The sequence below is a fragment of the Falco punctatus genome, assembly GCF_963210335.1.
Source record: "Falco punctatus genome assembly, chromosome: 14".
In the NCBI taxonomy this organism is placed as follows: domain Eukaryota; kingdom Metazoa; phylum Chordata; class Aves; order Falconiformes; family Falconidae; genus Falco; species Falco punctatus.
Window position 1 is genome coordinate 10,875,315 of NC_137594.1, and position 25,839 is coordinate 10,901,153.

Sequence of the window (25,839 nt, forward strand, 5' to 3'; positions counted from 1 at the left end):
AACGCAAGTCCCAAGTGTTTTTGTAAACGTCCTTTCTTTTGCGATTTGTCCGTCAGTTCAGCTTTTCAAAGTGCAAAAGATCACGCTGGGTAGCTTAAGCTGCCTAAAAACATTAATTATTCTTACGCAATTACATTTGTATAATGCCTGTTACATGTGGATTCTGAAGCGTTACGCAAGAATACGAGTAAGATGTATCGAGTTTGTACAGTCAATCAAAAGAGAAAAAGATATAACTGTCTTGCACAAATTCACACATCAGGTTTCCGCTTGCTTCTAGGCCATGACTCTTCCCTCTCTGGATCATACAAGAATGCTTTAATGATGTCTCTTTTCGGCAACCTGCATTACGAGAGCCGCTGAAGCACCACAAGAGGTTGCCCAAAGAGGCTGGGGGAGTTTCATCCCTGAACATTTTCAGAAGTTGGCATTAAGCAACTTGACTAACTTGGAAATTAGCTCCGCTCGGAGAACATGAGTTTACGGACATCAGAGGTCCTTTCTGACCTAAATTATACATAGGATTAGGTAAACAGTCAGTATTGTGATATTCTGACTTGATGTCAAGTAAAGATTGACACCTTACATATTTTCTCCACTTGAAATATATTTAGGACAGAATCATATGGATTACTAATACACGTTCAGTCAATCGATAAAACAGCAGCTCATCTAAACTAGCTTTTGTACAGTGTACAACAGACCAAAATCTCCCCGTTGTGTGTACCACTCCTCAGTACTCCTTTCGGCTCATATTCTGCAAATACATATGCCAATATTTATCTACGCTGCTTTGAAAAGCTCCATTTAAAGATGTATTTTATAGGTACTTGAGTATTTTAATAATATAAAAACCAAACTGCAACAGCTGAAAGTATTAGAAGACCTTTTTATTATATCACTGGCATCACTTTACTGCAAGTCTTTCAGTTTTTTGTTATCTTGCTCGGTTTTGAGCATTTAAGCTACATCATAGTGAAAACCTAGTGCCAATAAGGTAACTAAACTTTTTCCACAATGAATTAATTAATTAATCATTCCTTTATCAAAATAGATAAAAAAATACAAAATAAATACAAAGGCTATCACTGAAAAATCAATTTACTAAGGTTTTCACTAAAGCTTTCTGTAGAAATTGTGTAATTAGCAGAAACGGTGGTTCTGCTCACTGACTTGAATAATACATTAAAAAATATTCAACTGTAAACAGAAACCAAATGTCACGAGTACGTGCATGCCACTTCGTTCAACACTGAAGTACTTTGGGTAGGTCCAGCCATTAATATCAGTCAAGAAATACTGCAGCTGAACCACACTAAAACCTCTACCAAGAAGTTCTGACATTTCCACAACTTTCTATTTCAATTTAGGTACCAATCTAAGATTTGCCTACTATATGCAGCAGTGTTTAACCGTACATTTGGTGTTTTCTGTCAAATGTAATTTTTTTACACATACAGCACATTAAACACATGAAAAATATTTCACCTGCTTTAAACATTTCACTGATTAAGAGGAAAAAAATTCAGACACAACATTAACCTCAGCAGTTTCTGACATAAAATATTAATTTTAGTAATATAGCCTTTTCTTACAAATGATAAAGCAAATTATAAAAAGTTTCAAACAAAAAGCCAAATCAAATGTTACATAAATCAAATGTTCAAGGTTAAATTAAGTTAAAAAACATCCTTAAATTTTACTGCTGAAGATTTTGTTAGCTATGTTAGTATTCTTAAAAAAAAACTCAAACAACTCTTATCAGATTACATGTAATTTAAATTCACAAAACATAACTGTCAGTGAATGTTATCATCTGAAAATATGAGTCCAAGAAATCTAAATTCTTCAAGGGTTCATACTGTTGTGACAATACCTCAGTTAGGAATGCTATTCTTCAACATTCTGCAACAAAATCCAAAATCCTCTTGAAAGATATTATTGATTATCTTTGCATTTTTTCTTGCTTCTATAAAGCAGAGATAAAAGAGAAAGTATCACAACAAATGTTGACACAAAACAACGCACAATTTTAGAAAACATTTCAATAGAAAAACGCTTGCTATGAAATGCTCCCACACATCTCCAAAGCACAGCAGAGATGCTATCTACTCCATCCCATAGATAGCATCTCTGTGTAATCTCATATTAAACATGGTGAAAACTACCACAGAGATTTTCACAAACCATCATCAGAAAAGAGAGTCAGCAGAGAAAATATCAACTTCCTAATAAACATAGGGATTAGTTTAGAGTCCTTAACTGAAATTCTTATCCTTTCTCTATCCTGTCGGATGGCACTGGAAGGTTCAAAGGCTCTCTAATAGTCTCCCAGTTTAGTTCTCCCTCTCCAAGCACAGCCCCTGACTGAATTATGTCGGAGGCTATTCTAACGCTCAGCCTGAACTGATACAAAGCACAATACCAGGGGCTGACAGCTTGTCTTTATTTTATTTTTTTCCCCCCAGGTCAATTCAGGGACAGCAGCTGGTAACTGAGCTGACAGCATATATGATCAGTAGAAAATTAAATTATTATTACTTACAACAGTAACCTGTGGTATTTCTTGGAAAGATCAACACTTGTCCGTCCTTTCTGAAATGGATAAGACCACAAAATTACATTCCAGTGATTACCCATGGTTTTTACTCCACTCAAAAGACAGTTAATTTCTTCAGTCGTAAAATCTTTTCGTGTTCTTCTCTTCTTTAAAGTTCTTGTGTTCGTGCCCAGGAAACTTATGTCATTGTTCTGCAAATATTTATTCTAGTGTAATTCAAAATTATGTAAATGTACATACTATTTTGCATTTGGATGTAATGCATTATTACTGACAACACAATCTTAAGTAGTTCTACAGAAATGATCACTTTGTCAAGACAACAACAGTTCTTCAAGGATGCTTCACCCACTTACTGAAATACAGTATTTTGTACATGACTTTCACCTTCATTTCTGCCATGCCTACATAGTTTATACCTTTAGTATGTTTACTCCTTTACGTTTCTGTTTACTACGTAAATTTTCATTAGCGCCAGAAGAAGCACACTTCCATATCCATTATTCAGAAAAGACTGCCAACTGAAAAATACTTAACTCTTTTCAGAGATAAATCAGTATGACTGGAGTAGAATCAACAGAGGAATATCTTTTTCATAAGGTTCACTTTGCTACTGGGCTCCTGTTAAAGCAGACTTAAAAAGAAATTAAGCAATTCATAGTGATTTCATTTGGATATTTATAAATATATGAGTGTATGATCTGGCTTTGCATAACTTACCTCATCTTTGTCAAGTAAATATTTGCAATTTCCTTTTAAGCGCTGACATTCCTGGCTGCACATTTCTTTGACTCTTTGTCTCTTTAAGTTAGCATCTTGGTTTTTCTGGAAAACTATGGAATTGTGAACAAGGCCATCTTTTAGTTACTTTAACCTAATTGAAATCTACTGCAAAGCTGAATATAGTATGAATGCTGTAAAGGAACATTTCTTCTAATGAACTTAAATATGTAAATGTTGCTTTATTAGTAACGTCTCGTTTTCATTAGACCTTTTTCTCATCATTAACACATGAAAATTATTTATGCACTGAAAGCAACTAGCAAATAATAGGAAATAACTCAAACATCAGTAATACTATGATAGAAGGTACAAGAACATAACCTGTTTAAATTCCTAGCCATTTGTCTCCAATAGCAAGCACAGGTGCTTTTCTCAATGCCCTGACCTAAATGTAAAACCTAATCTTAAAGTTATGCTTATTACAGAATTAAAATACTGGTAATACTCACAGGTCTTATAGGTAGGTTTCAAGTTATAGTAGTCAGCCAACCTAGTATTTTTACTATGTTCGTCTCTACTTGAAGTATTAGATTTGTTTTTTCTAACTGGAGTCAAAAGAATACCTTGAAAAAAAAGCCAAAATAAATACATCTCCTGTATTATGCATCTTTCTTATAAAAACCCAACCAACCAACCAACAAAAAAACCAAAACACAAAACACAGGTAATGTTTTAGGAATTAAAATTTAAGAAAGAACCATCTTTTGAGCCATACTACTATCTACTTGGAAGAAAGGCTGGAAAATTCAGTTTACTTTAGCAAATGGTTACTTGCTAAAAGTTCCGCTTTTACCGGAAATTAATTAAATAACAATGTAAACAAGGTTTTTAGAAATACGAAGATAAAAATAAGTTCCTGATAGGTGGGCTTATTTTTCAAGAGACTTTTTTTAAAAAAGTAATATTAATGTTTTAGAATTTTACTTCCGATTTAGAGAGCTGCTTCAGCCTACTTTAAAATTTCTGGTCATTGATCATAAGAAACAGTATTGGTTACTAGTTGATGAATGTGGTAATGTATGACTGTAGTTGGAGCTCTGCAGGATGTACCCACAAACACCACATTCTGAAGAAAATTCCTTGTGAATTATGTAAAAATATGTATCTGCAGATTAAGGAAAAAAATTATAACCATTAACTTTTTTGATGTATTACAGAATAAAACACTGTTAAACATATGTACTTAGCTATTTACAAATGGGCAGTTGTGTATTATAAAGAATATCAGTTTTTATGGGCAACTGATGGGTCTGTAAACATAGAGTTCCTAAATTGCACTGCGGAAACTGAGGGAATTTACATTCACTTTTCCACCTTCACCTTGTTAATAACACGTTATTCAACACCTCATAATGCATATGTGTGGTAAATACATCTCCTGTACTTCATTTTCTGGTAGGTTGTTTTCAATTACTTGCTCTAGTATTGTTGCATACATCAAGGTTTACCCTTTTAACTTTTCAACACACAGAGACCCAGGTCCTTAGCAGAGCTCCATGCAAGAACAGAAACAGGTATAATATGATAACATAGCTATAACTGTGTAATAGAGTGATGCTGAATCCAGGAACAAGCAACTGTGCTGTGTTCTGATCCCGACTATATCTCTCCATTTTAAAAATTAATGCCACAAAACTGAAAAATAGCAGATGGCATGGAAGTAACCCTGACAGGATTCAGAGCAGTATCTACAAAGCAAGTGCCAGATAACTTCGTTGTGAACTAATATGTGTAACATAATTCCACGACTACAGAATATGCATTTTCTGACCGATTATCATACAGTTTTTTCACAGAATTCACAGGGGGGGGGGGGGAAAAAAAAAAAAAGGAGTAATTCCCTATCCATAGCCTCCCATGGTAAAGTCCTGCAAAAGAATTACTTAGACAGTAAGGGCTTTCTGCAGTAATTTTGAAACCAAGTCCTTACTCTGGAAAATATCATTTTTGCTCCTAAAAGTTGATATTTCTGTATGCAGTCTTTCTTTCTTCACTGGGGTCAGCAGTATTTCTGGAAAATATAAGATAGACACCAGTACAAATGCAAGTAAATAACAACTGTTTAATTTTCAAAATGCCTCCTTTAAACTAGAAAAATATAGGATGCGCTTTTATTTAATTCATTAAGAATTATAAGCTTCTTACATCTTAAGTCTGTAATATTAGAATGGAATGACCTTGTTACGATGTCATACACCATTCACACTTATTTCAACTTAACATATTTCCTTCTGTTAGTACTTGACTAACTGGCACACAGGAGACTCATCAAAGCCTGTAATGAGAATGTATCACTACTACCAAGAAACAGACAGAAAAAGATCCTCAAAACAGAAGTGGCTAGTTCTGATCTCACTTAGTACAAATCATTGGTCAATCAAATGAGTTTACAAAAGCAGGACAATCAGAATCAGACAAAAAAAAAAGTTCAGAATTTTAAAGACTATTTAAAACAATAGCAACAACTAAAAAAAAAAAAATCATAATTACTCTCAGGAGTTAGGTATCTACTGTTGTTACAAACAGCCAGTTTGCGAAGTTCCTTTTTATATCTTTCTTCAGCTTCCAGAATTACTTTGTGACGGTCACACTGGTATGGACAATTTTGCAACATCTTGGTAAAGGTTTTACTATTGAACAATAGTCCTCCTGCTCTACAGCCTGGAAAAAAAAATGGATTATTGTACAAACAACAACTGCAAATGTTAAAGAAGCCATCACAAAGTCCAGCATTTTATTTTGCTCACTATGATCTACAATTTGACCTCCTATTTTCCATATACACATTTCAAAAGAGGTTATACTTTTATGTATGTCCTTGAACATACTTACTTCTTGTACTTGCTCTCTTGTACTTGTAAAAAAATAAACTGCCAGGTGAAAAAAAAGCTGTTTTAACATGACCTGTGGGACCAAATTACACTGCGCTTCAACTCCTGAAGTACTAAATGAGGCACTGATCCTCTACAGAAGTAAAAATAGTGGGATGGGAAGAAAGGGGCTCAATTCCTTTTGCGTGTTTATCCAGAAGCCAAAATATAAGATGTCGTTGCTATACTTCAAAACTTTCTGTGTTGTAACTTTTATTTGTATTAAACTGAATAAATGGTAAGTCTGGATTCAGTACGAATTTCCTCACAGGAAGCCTTCCTGTTCGTTTTTGAGGACATTCCTAGGGTAATTTATGGTTTAGCTATTCTTGGATGTTCTCACAGCTAGTTACGTCAGCTGAAGGAGAACTTCTGTACTTTGAGGAATTATAAGAAGGGCACTGGTACATACCTGCAATATTCTAGTGTAAGATAAGCAGTGCTAAAGCTTAGGTTGAATTTAGTTTGACAACTCAGATTCATATGCCAAAATGATGTTCAAAAGCAGGTTATGGGCTTTTTTTTTCCTTTGGGTTTTTTTTTTTTTTTTTTTTTTTGCACTTTTGGTGGGTTTTTTTGTTCTGTTTTACTAAAGACACAAGCTTGATTACAAAACCCACTTCCAAAACTGTGTACCAGCAGCATTCTTGTATAACCTATATAACCTACTGAAAGGCCATGTCCAGGATGTGGAAGATGGGGTAACTGAGGGCTACAATCCTGGATTACTGTAAAACTGACTGCCTGTACTTAGCAGCAAGGCAGAGAAAATGGAAGGGCTGCAGAATAGTTAGGAGGCTTACCAGGGGAAAACATGATGGAACTGAGCAGGGCTACATGTTTTTCCTCCCTCCTTCCCATCAGAGGAAGGGCGAAAACACCCACTCTTAAGTATTCTTGTAAGTAGAGTGTCATCTTTTAAGCTACTGCATATTCTGTTTGTTAGTAAAGGCACATTAAGAAAAGATACATAGACTGAAACTGGAATACGTAAGCTTTAGTTCAATATTTGTTATGTTTTAGGGGCAGAAAAAGGAAAGGAAGCAGAAAAGAATTCCATAATAGGTAATCCAATAGATGTGTTAAAATTTCTGTAATGTCAGTTCACTTACTGCATTGCCGACTCTCTTGACTCCATAAAAAGAAGGCTTAAAAACCTAAGATAATACTTACCTAAACACCTTAAGTCTGCCATTTCATGGGATGCAGATGTAGTTGAAGTACTTTTTGCTTCCTTGGTTATCTCCGAGTAGAACAAATGTTGATCTACATTAGGAAGGAAAAAACTACTAAGAAAATTCAACCTATCTTTTGCTGTTGTTATCATGCATCAGCATACCTATATTCAATCGTATTTTCTATTTGTGGATTATTAAATTTTAATAATCCATGCATTTAATAATTCCAGCAGAAAATCCATGTGAAATTCCTCAAGTTAAATGGATTGTATTTACACTTTTCTAAATCAAGAATAATTACATTTAATTCAGTGCTTTTTCATCACACTTCCAAAGCATATTAGTTCAACTTGAACACTACAAAATAACCCTGTAAGCTTACATTGCTTAACTAAGCCCTATATACTTTTTCAGCATCTGATTCCAAACAGAAATAAAAGTGATATACTAGAACAATACTTATTCTCAATTTAAATAGGTATAACCTGGAAATCAGCTTAGTCACCTGTAAAACTACCATTATGGCAAATACTAATCTAATGCATAATTCTAAATTTTATAAATCAACAGGAAACTAAACTATAAATAAACATTTGATTGCACAGATCCCAATTCTGAAATAAGTGTATCAGACTAAGAAGATAAATGCAAATCTGAAAAACATTTCTCTTACACAATGTACTCTGCCATCTAATGATACATAACATCTAAAAAAAGGAGTTATAATAGTACACAAACCTAATTAAAATCTCATTAAGAATAAAATTGTCAAAATTAACAAAAGAAAGGAATATGTATAGCTATTTATACCTGATGTGCATGTCTGTTTCATATTTTTGACAATCTCTGCTGGTTGTTTAAGTAAGTCTTCACTGGGAAGATCAAAATGTGAAGAAATTTAAAAAAAAAATCAAATTCACAACGGACATTTGCCTGTAAACTAATACACATGTTCCAAAGGCAAAACAAAAACCACATTAAAGATATAAGAATTTTAAAAATTGATTCCAATTATCCCAAGTTACGGGGCTAGTAGTATCCAACACGTCATCATTGTGTGTTAAAAATCTACTTACCAGAGAACTCTGATAAGCATTCCTTGCAGTGCTGCTCAGCATGGCTGTTCCAGCATTTGGAATGCAGTGCTTTCAAGGGAAGGTGGTTTCCAGAGTCATTTGCAATTCTGATTCACATAAAGATTACTTAATGCATATAAAACTTTCACAAAATCTTCAAAATACTGTAGCCTTCACCAGATGTAGCAATTGCTCCAAAATGTAATTATTTTCTGCTTTTCTTACACTGATTAACTTTCATGCAACCAGCATGCTCCTATGATATGGCAATCATGCTTTTTTCTGTGTCATAGACTACTTCTGAATGCTGCAGGAGCAAGTAGCCTAATCCATGGTTGTGCTTGGATAACTCCTCTTTTCACACAAATACATATGCATTCTTTCCCCCCCAAAAAAAATTTAATAGTTTTGTGCTTCAGAAATCACAACATAAATAAAGAAGCTGTGTGAAGGTATGCTCATTAGTAGCAAAGCAAAAATTACCTGAATGTACCATGGAAAATATCCTAGGCCCTTGATAATTTCTGTGCTAGTTGCAAAGTTATGGTATAATGCATGTAAAAAAACTGTATAGGAGCAGGGTCCGGCCAACCACATTAAAAAAGCACAATAAAAATGAGGAACTCAAAAAAGGGAGAAATGTAGTTTTGTTCACACTCTTGAGGAATAAATCCAGATACAAATTCAAGATAATGGAATCTGTATTTATCCTTGCAGGTTGCCTATAGCTATTTTTTTGTTTATCAATAGGAAAGATAACCATAGGAAGCAATGATGAGTTAATGTCAAAAACACTTCCACAGAATATTCTCTAGTGATCCACCAAAAGGCTATGTCTTTTCACCAGAAGAAAAAGACATAGTAACAGCTCATTTAAAAGGCTGACATTCAGTTTGGAAATTACTAAAGAACAACTCAATATTTCTGCTTAGGTATAAGATACTTACCTTACTTGAAGAATAGACTGATTTTTTACACAAGCAGTTTTTTCATTCATACTGTGACTTTGAAGTACGCTGTCTGTTTGCAGTTCATTCACTGAGCATGGAATATTAATGTGTTTACTTTGTCTAGTAAAAGCATTTACTGGACCCATAGTGTTCAGTATTTTACTCTTCACTGGAGAAGAAATTACAGATGAAGCAAGAACCTTATCATCTGACTTAGATGCCAACTGCAGACAATGCACTTCACGTGTTCTTTCTGCGTAAGCTTTTAGATCAGCAGGATTCACTTCATGGTATTTTGATGCTTCCATATTGGATTCTGAAGATCTGTCTACAAGTACTCTTCCTTGCACTCTTTCCTGTATTGAAAAATACTAGTTAGTGACTATACAAGCTCTATAACAATATTAAATAAATTCAGTAACAAGATTAACTAGGATAGACCAGTCTAACTCTGTAGGTAAAGCAAATTCCAGAGAAGCTTGAAAAATCCCAGACTGAGTTGAGGGCCAATAAGCCAGCAGTGCTGCTGAAGGCATTGAAGGAGGAGTTACTAAATGGTAATTCCAGGCTGAAGTGATGGATTTGCTACTAATACAAGGCACTTCTAGAAATGAAAAGATTTAATTAAGATCCAACTAACTCAAAAATTGCTATTCCAGACCCAGAGATACCAAGTAGTTATACAGCACAAAGAAAATGTGAAATAACTTTATTTCAGTTTATGTTCACATTTTCCATTACCATCTATCTCACCATATCTGTACAATCACAGGCATTTTGTGCTTGCAAATATTAAAATTACAGGTTCAAATGATCAACAGTTAAAAATAACTTTGTCCAGATGATCTCAATTTTGTAGAAAATCTGGGTTTATAATAAACTGAAATGCTTCATAAAAATACAGATGCCTGAGTTCTCCAATTGTCCTGCATACTTCTAACTCTGTATGATATACAGTAATGGTAAAAATTGCAGGTTGTAGTTTCACACACATCCAGTGTTTTCCCCCTACTTTTCTAGCTCACACTGAAATTATCTTAAGGGTTTACTTTCTATTTCTCCCTAAACTCTGGAAGGATTTGCTTAGTTTTATCCTACTTCGGTAAATAGGCCAACCTCATCATGTTCTTTTTCCATCAAGTTTATTCTGTCCAAAATTTCTTTTGCTTTCTTCCAGTAGTCTTGTAGACTTCTTTTTCTGACTCGCATATCCAACTCTTCTGCATTGTTCACATTTAATGAATTATCATTTATTTTCAGGGACAATTGTTCAGCTTTATAAAATATAAAACAATATTAATATTCCAAATTTTATCACTAAACACCTTAATAATTACTTATTGTAGTTTAGTATGCTGAGGGACAGCCTCATATAACCTCTAAATAGTAATTTTTATACAACTTAAATTTACACATAAACATAATTCACTTCAAATATAAACTTGCAAACAAAAAGTTACAAGAGACAAACTTGCAACTACAGTTACTACCAGCTCTTTACACAATGATGCTGTGCTCTAAAAAATTACTTTATCATTGACTTATTCCTAACTCTATAGGCCCTTTACTAGTATGGATGTGTCTGTTTTTTTAAAAACTTCATATTAATGGTCACTGCAAATCAGCACAGCCTCTCAATCTTAAATATAACTCAGTTATGTTTTCAGTACAAACATGCAGATACATGCTTTTTACTAATTACCAATTGCATAATACCTTCCATGCTATAGAGATTAAAGGGCAAGGTGTCTTTCTGTTTCATTGGTAGTATTATACAATTAATTTAAAAAAAAACTTAAACAGGGTACTTCAGAATACCCAACTTTAAAAATGAAGATCAAGATTTTTTAGTATTGCCAAATAATTGTAGACATGGTGATTTCCAGCTTGATTATTCTCTACATACAATGGTACATACCCAGGAAGAGAGTACCAGTTGCATGGTTAAATTACTTTAGTATTTTACATATAATTTATAGATGGGAATGCTTTAAGAACTGGCCCTACATATATAATTTTCACAAATGCATTATTGCAACATCATTGGAATATGTACTTTTCTTTTTTCTGCCTAACTGCCATAATCAGTCCATAGTGGCAAACATGCAACTCTTTTTGCAGAAATCAGACATCTCTGAGTACACAGAATTACAAACCTCCTACAGTTAAAAATAATTTAGAAAGTCAACAGAACTTTAAGATGGGAATGATCTTTAATTTTTAAAGCAGTAACAATAACCTTACTCATTTGTTTGCAGTTTTGCAGCACAAAAGTAGCAGCTTTGTTTAGTTCCTCATCCTGAGACTCGGTTAATACCTGAATCATAAGTGGAAGACCATTGTTCTGGAGCAGTTCACACTGGTTTTCTTCTAAAATTGGACATTGTAAAGGAAAACAGATTGGTTTTCTCATACACAATCTTAGAGTAATTTAGAACCTAATACTTAGAACTTTCAGGGAAATTCTGAAAAAGAGATTTTCATTACAGATCCAAGCATGCTGTAATTAATGACCTACTACCAGGGCTGCAGCAGAAGTGCTCTAGATCACACAGGATGATTTGACTGCAGCTCAAAGTTCTTGTAAGAAAACTGAAGGAGGATTGAGACACATGACAGAGATCCAAACTCATTTAGTTGTTGCCTAAAATATTGAATTATGGTTTCTGTATTTCTTTTCCTCTGCTATATACTCCTAAAGTATATAGGCTACATTTACGTAAGCCTTGAGATGCAGAAATACCAAAAGTGTAAAGTTTATAATTAGCAAAACTCTCATAAAATTAGTAGTTTAATCCTGGTCTAGCTAATCTGTTCCTCCTTGTTAACCATGTAATTAGCTAATTTTTTTTAATGTGATCTCATTTGTACTATGTATTCATAAAACTGACAACTTTCAAAAAATAATTCTTTGTTGTCTAAACTTGATAAAACAAAAGAATCAGCAAAAGATAAAATATGATTTTGTTAGTGTTGACATTTTAAGAGAAACTTTTATTCTGTTGGTTTAATTATATTTCTATTTGAAAGACACCTTCCATTGAGCTTTGTTTCAATTCGTCATGGAAACATGTCTTAAAATAATCAGATTGATGACTTGCTGAGCTAATTATTGAACTTGTTATTGACACTTAGAGGATGATAATCAGATTTGTGAACATAATCCCTTTTCTTTGAATTTCTGAACATACATGAGCAAAAATGGTAAGTATAAATAATGATCAGTATGTCACAACTTCCTATTCTATTGGCTTGTACTAACATAAAATACCAACTTAAGTGTTTCATTTCTACCAGATACGCTTGGGAAAGCCCAGAGGAGCCTGGCAAAAATATTTCAAGTTACCTACTGCTTATGTTACTTCAAAAACAATACTGTAATATAGCTTTTTTAAAAAACATCAATAGCTGTGTAAACAGTGGACAGAAGCCATATATATCAAGAGTCATCTTTTGTTATGTATGTATTGTTGTAGTTACCATGTCTTGAAGATTTTTACCCTGTGACACCTAGGCCCAGCTCTGAGTTCTTGCATAATAGTCTACTTTTTCTAAGCTCTTAAAAATACTATCTGCTAACATGTTTTAAAAGGTAAAAATTGAAAATAGCAAACATATTTTTCTTAATATTAATAGTACATTACTTAATAGAACTTTCCCTCATGTTCCAGTCTTGATGACATCACACCATGGAAGTAGTGTGTGAGAATTTAATAGAAACTGAGAGAAAAAAAAAATAAAAACAATTCTTACCACAAACTTCAGTACAGTGTCCAATTGTTAGAATAACACTCATTTTATCTCCTGTATCCAGAGTGTCATCCGACAGCAGCTTCAGTAGCTCTGACACAGCGTGATACTTTGTCAAGACAACACCCATGGCAGCTATTATGTTAAAAATAATTTGAAGGAAAATAAACTAGATGGTAAGCGTACAGACATCACCTAAGTATAAAATGCTCTTTTCCAAGGGATCTCTACAAACCTCTAAAAGCCTTGGGACTGCACAGTCCTTCTCTTCTCTCTCTTGCATTTTAACACTTCAAATTACCACATCCCTTCTGGTGCAGTAATTCTGCCCATGCCGTTCCCCATATCCAACACTGCCCTTTCTGCCAGATTGTGTTACACAAAGATGTGGTAGAAGCCCTGATAAACAAGGGCTTTGCAGTGTGCCTCTGCTGAGTTTCTCCCCATCCTTTATCAGCTCCAGAATACAACAAGAGGGGAATAAAGTTTGACACATAAACTATCTGACACAAAAAGAGCTAGGAACGTTTCTGACTGGGGACAGCACTGCTACTACATACATGCTGAAACCTAATCCTGTCACATACCAACATCTTTGAAACTAGGCTCAAAACTAGTGCAGGTATATGCTTTCAAACTTTGTTGAACTTCTGTTAGTAAGTACTTGTGGCAGAAGTGTCAAATAAAATAATCATAGCCAACAGCCCAGTTTCACACTCCCAGGTTTCTCAAAATCTTCTGATGAATACACAAAGACCTCATTCAGATAGCACTGTCCAGGCAGCAAATCAGAGTAAAGGTGTGTTATGCAGACATACCATGTTTGTTCAGCTCCACACCTGAGTTACTAAAGCCTCTTAAAGCTTACAAACCTTATTAGTTTAGGCATAAGCCTACAGAAACACAGCTCTAACTCCAGGATATGACGACTGACACATCCAGTTCTAAGCTTTACTTACACAAAACTAGCTCTAGCATCTTATTTTTAATTCTCAGTAGTTTAACTTCCACTATGTTTATTTTAGCAACAAGGGGAAAGTAACCCACCTCAGATGAACTGAACCATTGCCCATATACATGTTTGAATTTTTAAGACTGCAATATCAGCTGGGATATACATAACTTCATTGCCTTTTAGCATCCATTCATATCACTTTTCCACCAGACCCAGACCTTAAAAATTGTATTTTAAAATTACCATATATAAAAAAAGGTAGTAGTCTTTTCACTCACAGTCATTAGCAATGCAGGCATCCAGAGTCTTTGTTACTACTACTGCAAGTTTTGTGCTTGAGTGACTCATACGGGAATCATGCATAAGCTTGATGAGAACTTTAGCTAATGTATCCAGTCCTCCAACAGAAACAAAATATTTCTGCACATATGCTTAGTGACAAAAAGAAAAAACATGTCTTAAATAATACAAATGGCAAATTGTTTTAGCATTTTATCAATTAGGCTCATCACAATTTTTCTGTGCATGTATTAATCATTGTATTTCCACACATACAACAGAACTTGGATATATGTTAATCCTAAGACATGTAGTTACAGGAAACACGTGGCCCTAATACTTCCATACAAATGGAAAACATTATGCCCGAGTTCTACCCAAGTCATTTTTTTCAGAGATATAATAATGACTTTTATTCGTAAAAAGCTTTTAATCAAAATAGCTTCCAAGTAGTTTTCACTGACCTTACTAAATACAGCAGCTTGAATTATGGACTTAAGCACAACACAGTGTAAGTAAAGATGGTGGAATACAGTTTTCAGGGTGAAAGTTGGGAAAACAGCAAATGAATTTGTAGAGATTGACAGAAGGAAATCAAACATTTAACTATCAAATTAAACTTGCTTTTACAAAAGAAAAACTATTTAAAGCTTGAGGTGCACTTACAGTTATTTGCAACTGTGAGACCAACGAATGAACAAATAGGACGAACTATCTCTGGCTCCGTGCAACTTTCGAGCCACTCTTTGGCATACGGAAAAACTGAACAGCAAATGTTTTGATTATCTTCTGGAAAAGTAAAAACAAATAACCCCAAATCAAAATGTAAAATGAAATTTCAGTTGAACAGTAAAAATAAAAACAAACTGTTGTCACTTTGGAGAAATATTTCAAACATTTCTCACAATTTTAACACCACCACTTACCATTCTGAGGATTGTTAACACAGGCACAGAGAGTACTGCAGACTGAAGACCACAGTTGATAGCACTGATTAGTATTTTCATCTGACAAATTAATCTCAGAGGTGGAAAGAGTTGTTCTGTTAAGAACAATGCAAACAAGTCCCAAATAGTCAAAGGAAGTCCTAAATAGTGTATCATTTTTCTGTTTGAATTACAACTGTTTGCTTACCTGAATAACTGCAGCAGAAGACCAATGCAGCCTGTATCTCTGACATAGGTTTGCCCACTTTCTGAAAAAGAACACAACTCCAAAGACACATGCAACTTGAGACAAAATCTTAATATCAAGTTTCATTTACATATATATATATTCTATTTCCATTTCCTAATCATATATCCAAAAAAACCCAGTCACACCAACACATTGACAAAAATGTTCCATTTCTTTCTATTTTTTTTTTACTATACATTGGCAGAAACTACTGGTTTGCATTATATTTTTTTAAACTGTAATTTCATTTTTAGAACTAAAACACTTTCTGCTATTTAAGGAAATCCCAGTGAGTGATGATCTACTTAGACAATTCAGGTTCAGTTACATGCAACCATTCATCTTATAGAAATTAACTTTACCAAAAAAATATTTATTGAATGTCCCAAATTTCTGTATTGCAGATTGGCAAAGAGAAGAAAGTGGTGTTATAACACAGAAAAAATAAAAACAAAACCAACTTACTATTATTTGAAACCAGTACTAAGATGACATAAACAGACATTCTTTTCAGGTTCACACCAGAATCCTTATTAACTAAAAATAAAATGAGGTCTTCAAACAATGCAGAAGTACACAAAGTTTGTTGACAATAAACTGAAACCAGAAAAAAAAATCATTAGGTCCTTAAGCAAGACATTCATAATCCTAAATAATTTTTGTAATATAGTGACCAGAGTGTAGGTTTAATCCAGCAATTGGTGAGTGGAAACAAAACAGGACTACAAGGTGACTAAGGGCTTCCCCCTGTAGTCAGTTCTGAACCAACCAGGAGGCAGGCAAACTTTGGAACAATCTAGGGGTTATTTAACACTTGCTGCTGAGGAAGAGTAGTAGTACAGCTATCTGGTATCATAAAGACATGCTGTCTACACAAATCAGCAAGGTACTTCTCCAGATCTGGGGATGGACAGTGACACAGTGGCACCTTTACTGCCCCTTCCTTGAACTGATAACCTTGTAATCTCATTTTTTGAGACCAAAAATATAATGGAGACAAAGCACAAGCAGAAGTAGTAACATGGGATCATAACTTATTCAGAAATACAAATAATATTACTTATTATTACCATTACTCTCTATTATAATTCCTAATGTAAATAAAGCTGCTTCCTTTACTATGCAATGAACACTTGACTTTGCAAGATCACTTATAAACATCAAACCACCAATTTCTTGAAAATACTCGCTTGCTTCACCTGTAACAGAAAAAATGAACAAAAGTTAAACCTTTCCTTTCAGTCCTCTGTAAAATGAAAACATTCCAAGATTTTGACTTCTCAAACCTTGTAACATGTAGAAAATTTTTTTTTTTTTTACAGTGACAACCAGCTTCTTAACATACATTGTGAACTTAAATGATTGCATTGTTTCTATAGAAGAATGCTTCTTACTGTTTTGTTGACAAATTGAGTAAATAGTGATCAAAGCCTCTTTCTGAGATACAGGGCAGTCCATCTGATATTTAAGGCATTCAAGCAGTAAGTTCAGATCTGTTCTCACATCTAAGAGCAAACACAAAAAACTTCATGAAAATTATTCTTTTCTTTATTTAAATCTATTTAGTACTACAATAAACTTGCACCAAAATGTAGTATGTATACATATTTTAAAGAAAAAACTGCAAAAAATGGAGCCACACCACTTATATCCATCTATAAATAACACACAATGTAAAAATCTTCCATTCCATAGTTAGTTGTTTGAGCATGATTTCCTTTGCTAAAGTAACAGCTCTTTAATATTTCTGGCTTTAAATTACTAGCAACTGTTAGTGTGATGTAAATTACTAAATTATACACAATTGCAAGGTGCATTAAGTGCATTTAAGGGAATAATACAGAACCATGAAAATATTCAGAGTGAAAATACAAGTGCAAATCTGCAGAGTGAAGAGGGGAAGAATCCAACAAAGCAAGGCTTGCTATATGGTATTTAGTTACAGAAGACTTATTACCACAGCAGCTAGAATCTTGAATCAGGTTGTTAGGTTATTAAGTTAACACAAAGCTTTTTCTAGGTACCCATATAAAACCTAGGTAGGTAAACCACTTTGAAAAACCTGTTTCTTAGTCTTTTGGATATAGTAAAAAGACTTACTTGAAAATTATTTTCAACAGTAACAGCAGATATTGTATATTTAAAACACCTGTAATGTTTGGGGTTTCTTAAAGAAGTTAAAATACAATAAAAATGCGGGTAAACGTTAGAAAAAAAAAAAAAGTGACTTAGTGGTGGTATTATTTATTCCTTGGAAGTTTGTAATTACATTTGCCCTTTAGCTGTTCAATACAGAATCAAAAAATTTGGCAACAAGGAAAAAGAACATGCCCCCAACAGCTCACCACCCCATGACAGACCTATCACAGTCTACTAACACTTTGTAAAATTGATGCAACTAATAAATGACAAATCATATGCTTATCTTACCACACTGTTTTTTCTGCAGCTTTTGAGTTTCCATTTCGGGTTGTACCTCTGTTCTTGTTCTACAACAGTAAGGAAGAAATGTCTTTTCTATTCAGATTAGCAGTGTATATCATATACTGTATGAATTAAATAATTATTCTTAAAATGCATGCTTCCCAATTTTATGGGTTTACTCTATCATCTGACACACACAGTTTAATATGCTCTTGCACAGCAATGATTTCCTGTAGAAATACAGTATTTTAGAGTAACACTGCATTTTTAACTATTGCATTATTATCTTTTGACAGTTAACCTTATACAGAAGTCAGGGGATTCCATGTTACCATTGCATGGCAGCAAAAGCGTCCCTGTCATTAAAAACATACCTAGCTCTGTGTCATTTATCACAATAAATCTGATCCAATTTTCATTACAATAGGTTGCCAACTTTGTCATCAGCCAATAACTATCAGTAAGACTATAAAGTAACATTATGTAGAGGATCAGGTATGTCTGACATCCACGATAACATGATCAGCCTCCTGCTGCTACTCAGTGAGCCACTAAACCATGCGTTGTCTGTATTGCTCAACACCAAAGACAATGAGTGTGAACTGAGACATTGTTAAACTAAGATTTTAGTTCACCAAAGAAATGATTACATTACATGAACCATGTAAACCAGAAAAACCCACAGCATTGATTCTACGCAAACATGTGCCAGCATCTGAGTGTTAGTTGAGTAGCAGAGTCAAATTCAGATTTGGAAACAGAAAGATGGTCCCTTAACAATGCCCTAAGTCCCAAACACAAAAGGTTGATGCAAGCGTCACAGTAACCTATTTTGATCTCTCAAAAATTACTTAGCTCCAGGTAGAAACTCTAAATCAGTGATAAATCCAGCTTAATAATGGATTAGTTATCCTTCTCAAAGTAGAACAAAGGCTCTAAGAGATATCAGTGTAATCTTAATGAAGACATCCAGCCCTGCTTTCCATTCCTGTCCCCATTCCTTGGATGCTTCCATTAGTTCAAATGCTCCATATACGTCTTTACAGTAGCATTGGTGAAGCATGTGTTTTAACAGGGAAAGTTTAAAAATAGTTCATCTTCCTTTACCCTTTCAGAAGTGATGGCATACGTGCATTTTGCTTTCTTGCAAATCTAAGCCTGCCTCAATAGTGGAAAGCTTGCAAGTCTTTCTCGCCGTTCTTTGCCCCTACTGTTACCACCTTGCTAGCCTAAGGGAAAGCAAAAGCTACCTACATATTCCTTAACAGAGACTGTAAAAATGAGCTCACTTCAAAGCCAATTTCATTACATTAAACTTCAGTTAAATACACATGTATACAATTAAAGAGCCTTTAATAGAAGCACAAGGTTTTTTAGACACTATAGAAAGTTATGTCCTGACATTAGCTGGATCTTTTTCTTTTGCAACACATAGAAGGCACACAAAATTGTATTTATAAGCCAAATGTAAATAGCTCAACTCTGTTGTTGCATCACAGGGCAAAGATGAAAAGATCAGTAACAGGATTTGCTGCAACAGACTTCCGGCAAGTGTTGCATGTAAAAGATGACCTCTTCCTCACCAGTTATGGGAAATAACTCGGTAACATCCCTTCAAACCTCAAAGAAACACTCATAGAAAGAGTTTACATATATTAATCTCATTCAGCAGCATTAGAGCACATGGCTTGAACATGCAGAAGGGTGGGCATGGGAGGGCAGGGAGCCCACCCAGAGGCTGTGGGCACATCCCCCATCAGCCAGGCCTCGCTGATGGCCCACACCAGGACAGAAACTGCCAGTGCCAGGGGTGGCTTTTCCTTTTCAAAACCCAGTGGCCAAATCCTATACAGTGGGAGAAGTCTGGATAGTTGGTGTCCTACTGAAAACAAAATTCACATCATGAGCTGAGGATGCGTCTGCTAGAGACAGTGTTCAGTGTGACAGTGCTTTGAAGTCTTCCAGTGCTATTTTATCATTCATCTTCTCCCTCTCCAACAAGCCATGTTTGATTTATAGTCCATTAACAGAGTTTGGCTTTGAAGTATAAAGTCATAGCCAGTACTCCAGATTATCCCAAATATAAAAGGGAAAGCACACAGAAAGGATTTTAAAAAGAAAAAAAAAAAAGGGGGTGGGGTGGTGGAAGAGGCCAACAGTCTAAGGATGAAACAGCAAAATCATTCTGCCGGCTCTGGGGAAAGGCGGGAAGCAGGGCAGATGAGGTACCTGCGGTCCGGCTCTGGTCTGCCACAGCGGCGGCACCGGGCCCGCCCCGCCTGAAGGGAGCCGCCACCCCGCGCCCGCCGCGCGCCCTTCCCGCCAGCTGCGCGCGCCCCATCCGCCCCGCCCCCCCCCCCCGGCCCCCTCACCGTCCTGCCCGCCCGGGAGCTGGCCCCTCTGCAGGCCAGCCGGCCATCGTCCGAGGTGTGGAAAAAAAAGCACCCCTTTTACCAGATGAACAGAGCCGAACGCGAAGCCTTCAGGCAGCAATCCCTCTCCGTAACACCTCTGAATCCACTAAAAGCCCCTGCAACTCTCCCGAGTCCTCCTCACGTTACCTCCTCAGACCGCCGCCTGCCAGGCGCCATTTTCCCCCTGTGTGCGTCCCTCCCCACCAGCTGAAGGGCAGCTTTGAGGAAACACACTCAGCGCTGCTGCAAACCAAGAAAACTCATGTGTAAATGCAACTTACCCTGCCCACGAGCAGCTGCGGCTGCTTTTTAATTTTCAAGGTGAATCAGAAAATTCTAGATTTAAAATAATCAGGATTTGGTATTATTTTATTTGTCCTCAGGAAAAAAAAGAAAAAAAAAGATAAAGTTGTTACAAAGAAAGGAACTTTAATTCGCAGGCAATACAGAACAGTCCCGTCAGTGGCAGAATACCACAGTATATACAGAACACAGCAGCAGCAGCACCTGGTGGCAACAAACGCAACATCATTAACCTAAAGCTGGAAAGTTGCTGATGTCTGTGACATCCCACTGTAAATGTAGGTGTTATTAAAAATTACAAACTGCCCTGTAATGACTTTTATAACCTCCTGTGCAGCTGCTCCTGTAAAAAAAAAAAAAAAAAAAAAGAGATAAACCAGAAGGTAGTTAGCACATCGTATTTAAAAAAACAGTAAAAGACTTATTTATCTAGACACAAATTAATTTGGAAGCACCTGATACAACTCCTAGAAGTAGTGAAAGGCATTTTTTCCTCCTAAGTATACAACAGGCTCAGAAAGCTGCTACTCCAAAGGTCAGCTTTACATACACTGTGCTGTATATACTTCCTCTCTGTGTGTATGTGAACACACACAGAGTAAAAATGTGAGCAGACAGACCCATGCAAGTTGTGCATTCTCCAAATGAAACAGAGAAGTTCAATTAAAAAAAAAAATCATGTACAGTTAAATGAACTGAAGGGTCAGTTGACTGTGATCCCTTTGTGTTCTGCTGTAGCATGAAATATTCTGTTATTTCTTTAATAGTTATCTTCACATATTTTTCTAATGCACTGCACATACAATTTTTCACTTAATCAGGAAAAGATACCTACATCCATGGAGTATTTAGTACATAATTATCTTCAGCACCATATGAAGCCAAATACCAAAAGTTAACTGATATATCAATTTTGAGCATCCATTAAAATGAACTCAGTTTTGGTAATACCTGCAGGTTGAATTAAGGTAAGCAATCTATATTTAATAGATACTTAACATACATATATTGTGTTAATTTAAAGGATTAACACAAAGCCTTCCAAGCATTTTATTTTTAAACACATTTTTAAGCTACTAGAATTGATCTGCTCAGATTTATCTGGTTTCTTTTACTGACTTTAAACCCCTGCTGTGTCTCTTTCTATATGTCACATCTGGAGTATGAAGTGGGAGGATTTTGTTCTAATTCTTCGACTACAGTCTGTGATTACAGTCTCTGCTCTGACAATACAAAGTAATTAACAGCGGAGCTTCCGACTCAAGTATGTACTACAGCAGGTTGGTTGGTTTGTGTGGACCTCAGAAATACAGTGGCATTCTTACCTCCCATGAAGGCAGCAATAGCATGTGGCTCAGCAGCTCCATAGCGACAACTGGACAGCAAAGTAACAATTAGTACTTCCAGGTCAATTTTACCCACAAAGTCGACCCTTAAGATACAATACTTACAACTCATGAACATAGTCATCTTTCACCACTACAGACAACCCATGTTCTTGTAAGAAACCAGTAAGGCATGATTTTAGTTTTCCAATATCATCTTCTACCTGATAGTTGTAGACACCTGGAAAATAAGTTACCTGTTTCATCACAGAACTGTAACTCATATTCAAAGTTAATGGGTTTAAATAGCAGCATATTTTATTTTTCTGAAAAGTTTCTATGTTGATTACTATACTGGAGTATTAATACTACAGTAATAACAATAATTGAGTATTCTGTTGATGGTACTCATTGTAACGACAAATTACTGCATAGCTGAACAGATTTATAACCCATGGAACCCATTTCAGTGGTATAAATTCAGACAAATTTCCTAAATTCCCACACAGGAAAAAATCTTGATTTAATTTTCACATTCTTATGTCACATTAATATGGAAACAAAACTACAACTAATGCCATATTTGTAGCTTATAGCTAGTATTATAGTAAGTATTGGATCTTCATATTTCTTTTGATGACATGAAGTAACTCTGGTATTAACATACCTGGATATCTACCATGCTGCTTGTAAAATCTATCTACAGCCCGTAGCATCAAGTACAGCACTACTTCACTGTCTGGGTTATCCATATGAGAAACTGCAAACAGCAAGAGAACTGGTTAGCTAGTACAGATGAAATGGGAAAAGAAAGGTTTTGTATTACTTGAAATCAAGTATTTTCCATGTGATTGAACTGTAAAATCTGCAGTAAAAAGAAGTCTGAATGGAAACAACCTGCAGCTGAGGATCTCAGTGAGCCAACTGCCAGATACACAATTTTGACTCCAGAGTATATGACAAAACCATACTATATGTATTTGATATAAACTTCAGTAAAGATATTCACTTTTCAACTGTGACAGCTGTTACAACATCAAATGGGATACCCCTTACTTGTAATTTTGGGATTTGAAACATATGCTTCATGTATTTAACTAACAACTGCAATTATAAAACAGGTCTTAAATCCCTTAACATACAGCTCAGTAGTCTAACTACTTAAATCACATTGCATATTACCAATTAGTTCAAGGCGCTTTCACTTAAGTTATAAATATTACAAAATGTATGCGTAAACAAAATGCATACACTTTGTATATGCAAGTCCTCTGAAAGTTTTGGACAAAATGTATAAGCTTAATTTAAAAAAATTATGATAATCATTATAATAATGATTTAAAATAAATTATGATAAAAACTTTTTAAGTTTTTAATATATGCAGGTTCAAAAAATAAAATGCAGTATTAAGTAACTAGTTTGCTAGTTCACATACTGAAAAGATAAGCTGACAGGGACCAATACAGTTTTCTCATATTTTTAGTCAGGTGGAAGCACCTTTCCAGCTCTGTCAGAAACAACTGAGGTACAGAAAAAGAGAAATTTGAAGAAAGCTGTGTTTTATCATGTGCTATCAAGAATAAAATCTGCAATGATAAAAAAACCCAAAACATGCAATCTCTAATGCCATTCTTGACCTTTCAAAATCAAACTGATTTCAACATTCTAGACTTCAAAAAACCCATACTTATAGTTGACACCAAATTATAAAACTGTATAATGAAACAGCACGTGTAATATACAATTCTTTGTGATAACAAAACCATTTCAAGCTGAAAATGCAATTAAAGTAGGTGCCAAAAAGGTACTTACTGATTTCATCCTTGTTAAAGGTGTTTAAACCATATTCTTCAGATAGAGATCTACATCGTACTACTCTGAGAAAAGCTGAGTTGCTGCCTAAGCAGAGGATGCAGAAAGGAGAACATTACCTACTTGAATGTGTCGCAAATTACTAAACACTTGTATCTCTGATGTGTTAAACATGAAAGACTGAAATTATAATTTCATTTAACACTTTTCTGTTTCTTTCAGTGGCCTGGAGTCATAAAATCAATCAAACTACATTTAGGTCTATGATCACAAGTATTTTAGTGAAATACTTCATGCCGCTTTACTTCTAGAATCTAAACATATCTGCCATGTTAATGTAACAGCTCACATGTTTAGCTCTCCTATAGTAATTCATCAATCACTGCCATCAACTTCATGTTTGCCTCTTCCATGCTGCAAATGAACATGGGTTCTCTCCGTGACATCTACCACTGCCCCGCATATTCGCAATTAACATTCTAACAGTACAGCTATGAGCAGAAGGTTCTTCTTCAGTATCATCGCTATGAAACAATCCGATGTGCAGCTGCTATGACCTAGCACTCTGGTATGAGCAACTGCGAGGTTCTCAAAACTCCCAGCATATGATATGTCAACAGGGAGGCAGCATGCTCTTGGCTACGCGCTTACGGAACAATTTTCCAGTTGCTCATGGATGGATGATCATGAGATGGATGCTCATCTAGGCTGCTGTGTGGACATGTACACATATCCAGAACAGACATAACCTAAAATGCCATCAACAATACTGCTCACTGCATCCCTATTTTACCTTTTCAGACTACCAGAAGTTTTCAGAGCCTGCAAAAGTGGACGACAACTGCTACCTGTTGTTTGGACCTGAAAAAACATTGTATCTTTTAAAAGCCAACTTTTATGGCCTCACTACTGAGAGATGCTGAACATATGTTACTTACACTAAAGATGAGGGATGCAACTGCTAAACACTCAAAAAATTCAAATACCAAGTTACTAACAACATTATAATTCAAAAGTTTTGTATTATTTGATCATTTGCATAAACACAGCAACAGAATCCAAGCATACTCACAAAGCAATTTTAATTCTCTCTCTGAAATAGACTCAGGTGCCTAAAAGAGAGAATATACTCATTCCAGTACATACAATGACCAGAGAATTTATATTTCCAGAGATACTAATATATTAATTGCTAGATAGCTTTTTTTTTTTTTACAAGAACAACTAGTTATCTTAAACTGCAAATTATACATCCCTGTATGTCTTATGTCTTAATTTTATACGGCCAAACCAGAAGTGATAAATAAAACAGACCACAGATATTAAATTTCATTAGAACTTACTTAAGCCTTTTGAAAACAATGAGGTAATTAAGCCTTCTCTTTTCATATCTGTCTCCTGCGATTTATTTCTGTACAGAATGTCAGGGAAAAAAATATTTGTAACCTGTCAGAATGGCCGAACATTTGTAATTACCTTGCCTAGGGATTGTAACAATTTAGCAGCATGGTTACCAACAGCAGCAATATCCTTCTTTGCTTTTTCACGGTATCTGTTAATAATAAAATAAGTCTTAATATAGAGTATAAAGCCATTGACCTCACAGTGAAGATAATTCTTTTTATTTTGTATTATGAAGATAAAATACAAGGCACATGAACGGATGTGAGCTACCTCTTATTACCTCCCTGTATGATGTTTTGGCATGGCTGAGCTGTTCATTAAACGTGTGGCTTAAAAACTACATGCTGAACAGTTTTCTAGAAGCCATTTAAAATTACAATTAATGTTACTACAGTCAGAGGAAGAATATTAAGTAGTTTCAGTAAAACAGCTGTATGTCCTTCATTGGGTTTCTTTTATTAATTTCTGTATTTTTCTATTTTTAGCCATAGCATATTAGTTCTGTTAATAACTATGACAATGCAAACACCTCAACAACAGAGTATTTAATAAAATTCTATTTAAGTGCTCACTTTAAGG

The 25,839-nt window shown here is 35.0% G+C and overlaps 2 protein-coding genes across 6 annotated transcripts in view; both read right to left on the reverse strand.

Annotated features, from left to right (window-relative positions):
• Positions 1-20,787, reverse strand: TERB1 (telomere repeat binding bouquet formation protein 1). Of its 3 annotated transcripts, XM_080411173.1 has the most exons (21): positions 20,697-20,787; positions 18,008-18,066; positions 16,972-17,082; positions 16,648-16,776; positions 16,043-16,174; positions 15,536-15,596; positions 15,328-15,443; positions 15,068-15,190; positions 14,401-14,553; positions 13,171-13,302; positions 11,662-11,787; positions 10,534-10,691; positions 9,415-9,773; positions 8,468-8,574; positions 7,387-7,479; positions 5,834-6,004; positions 5,274-5,354; positions 3,793-3,906; positions 3,281-3,393; positions 2,546-2,751; positions 1-1,969 (listed from the first exon to the last, which is right to left on the reverse strand). In XM_080411173.1, the coding sequence occupies exons 2-21, from the start codon at positions 18,039-18,041 to the stop codon at positions 1,939-1,941; spliced, it is 2,550 nt and encodes an 849-aa protein (XP_080267299.1). In that variant the 5' UTR covers positions 18,042-18,066; positions 20,697-20,787; the 3' UTR covers positions 1-1,938. The 3 variants fall into 3 exon arrangements, with proteins under 3 accessions (XP_080267299.1, XP_080267300.1, XP_080267301.1); XM_080411174.1 differs by lacking the exon at positions 20,697-20,787 and having other exon boundaries at positions 2,546-2,595; positions 18,008-20,617; XM_080411175.1 differs by lacking the exons at positions 1-1,969; positions 20,697-20,787 and having other exon boundaries at positions 2,621-3,194; positions 18,008-20,617.
• NAE1 (NEDD8 activating enzyme E1 subunit 1) overlaps positions 20,767-25,839 on the reverse strand; it is a gene marked incomplete at its 5' end in the record, with an annotated part of 15,393 nt that continues 10,320 nt past the window's right edge. For all 3 annotated transcript variants that reach the window (XM_080411187.1, XM_080411188.1, XM_080411189.1), the window contains 7 exons: positions 20,767-21,061; positions 22,044-22,093; positions 22,170-22,284; positions 22,711-22,803; positions 23,857-23,943; positions 24,929-24,968; positions 25,333-25,408. In XM_080411187.1, the coding sequence (XP_080267313.1) occupies positions 20,952-21,061; positions 22,044-22,093; positions 22,170-22,284; positions 22,711-22,803; positions 23,857-23,943; positions 24,929-24,968; positions 25,333-25,408 (571 nt within the window). In that variant the 3' untranslated portion in view covers positions 20,767-20,951. The remainder of the gene's footprint in view (positions 21,062-22,043; positions 22,094-22,169; positions 22,285-22,710; positions 22,804-23,856; positions 23,944-24,928; positions 24,969-25,332; positions 25,409-25,839) is intronic.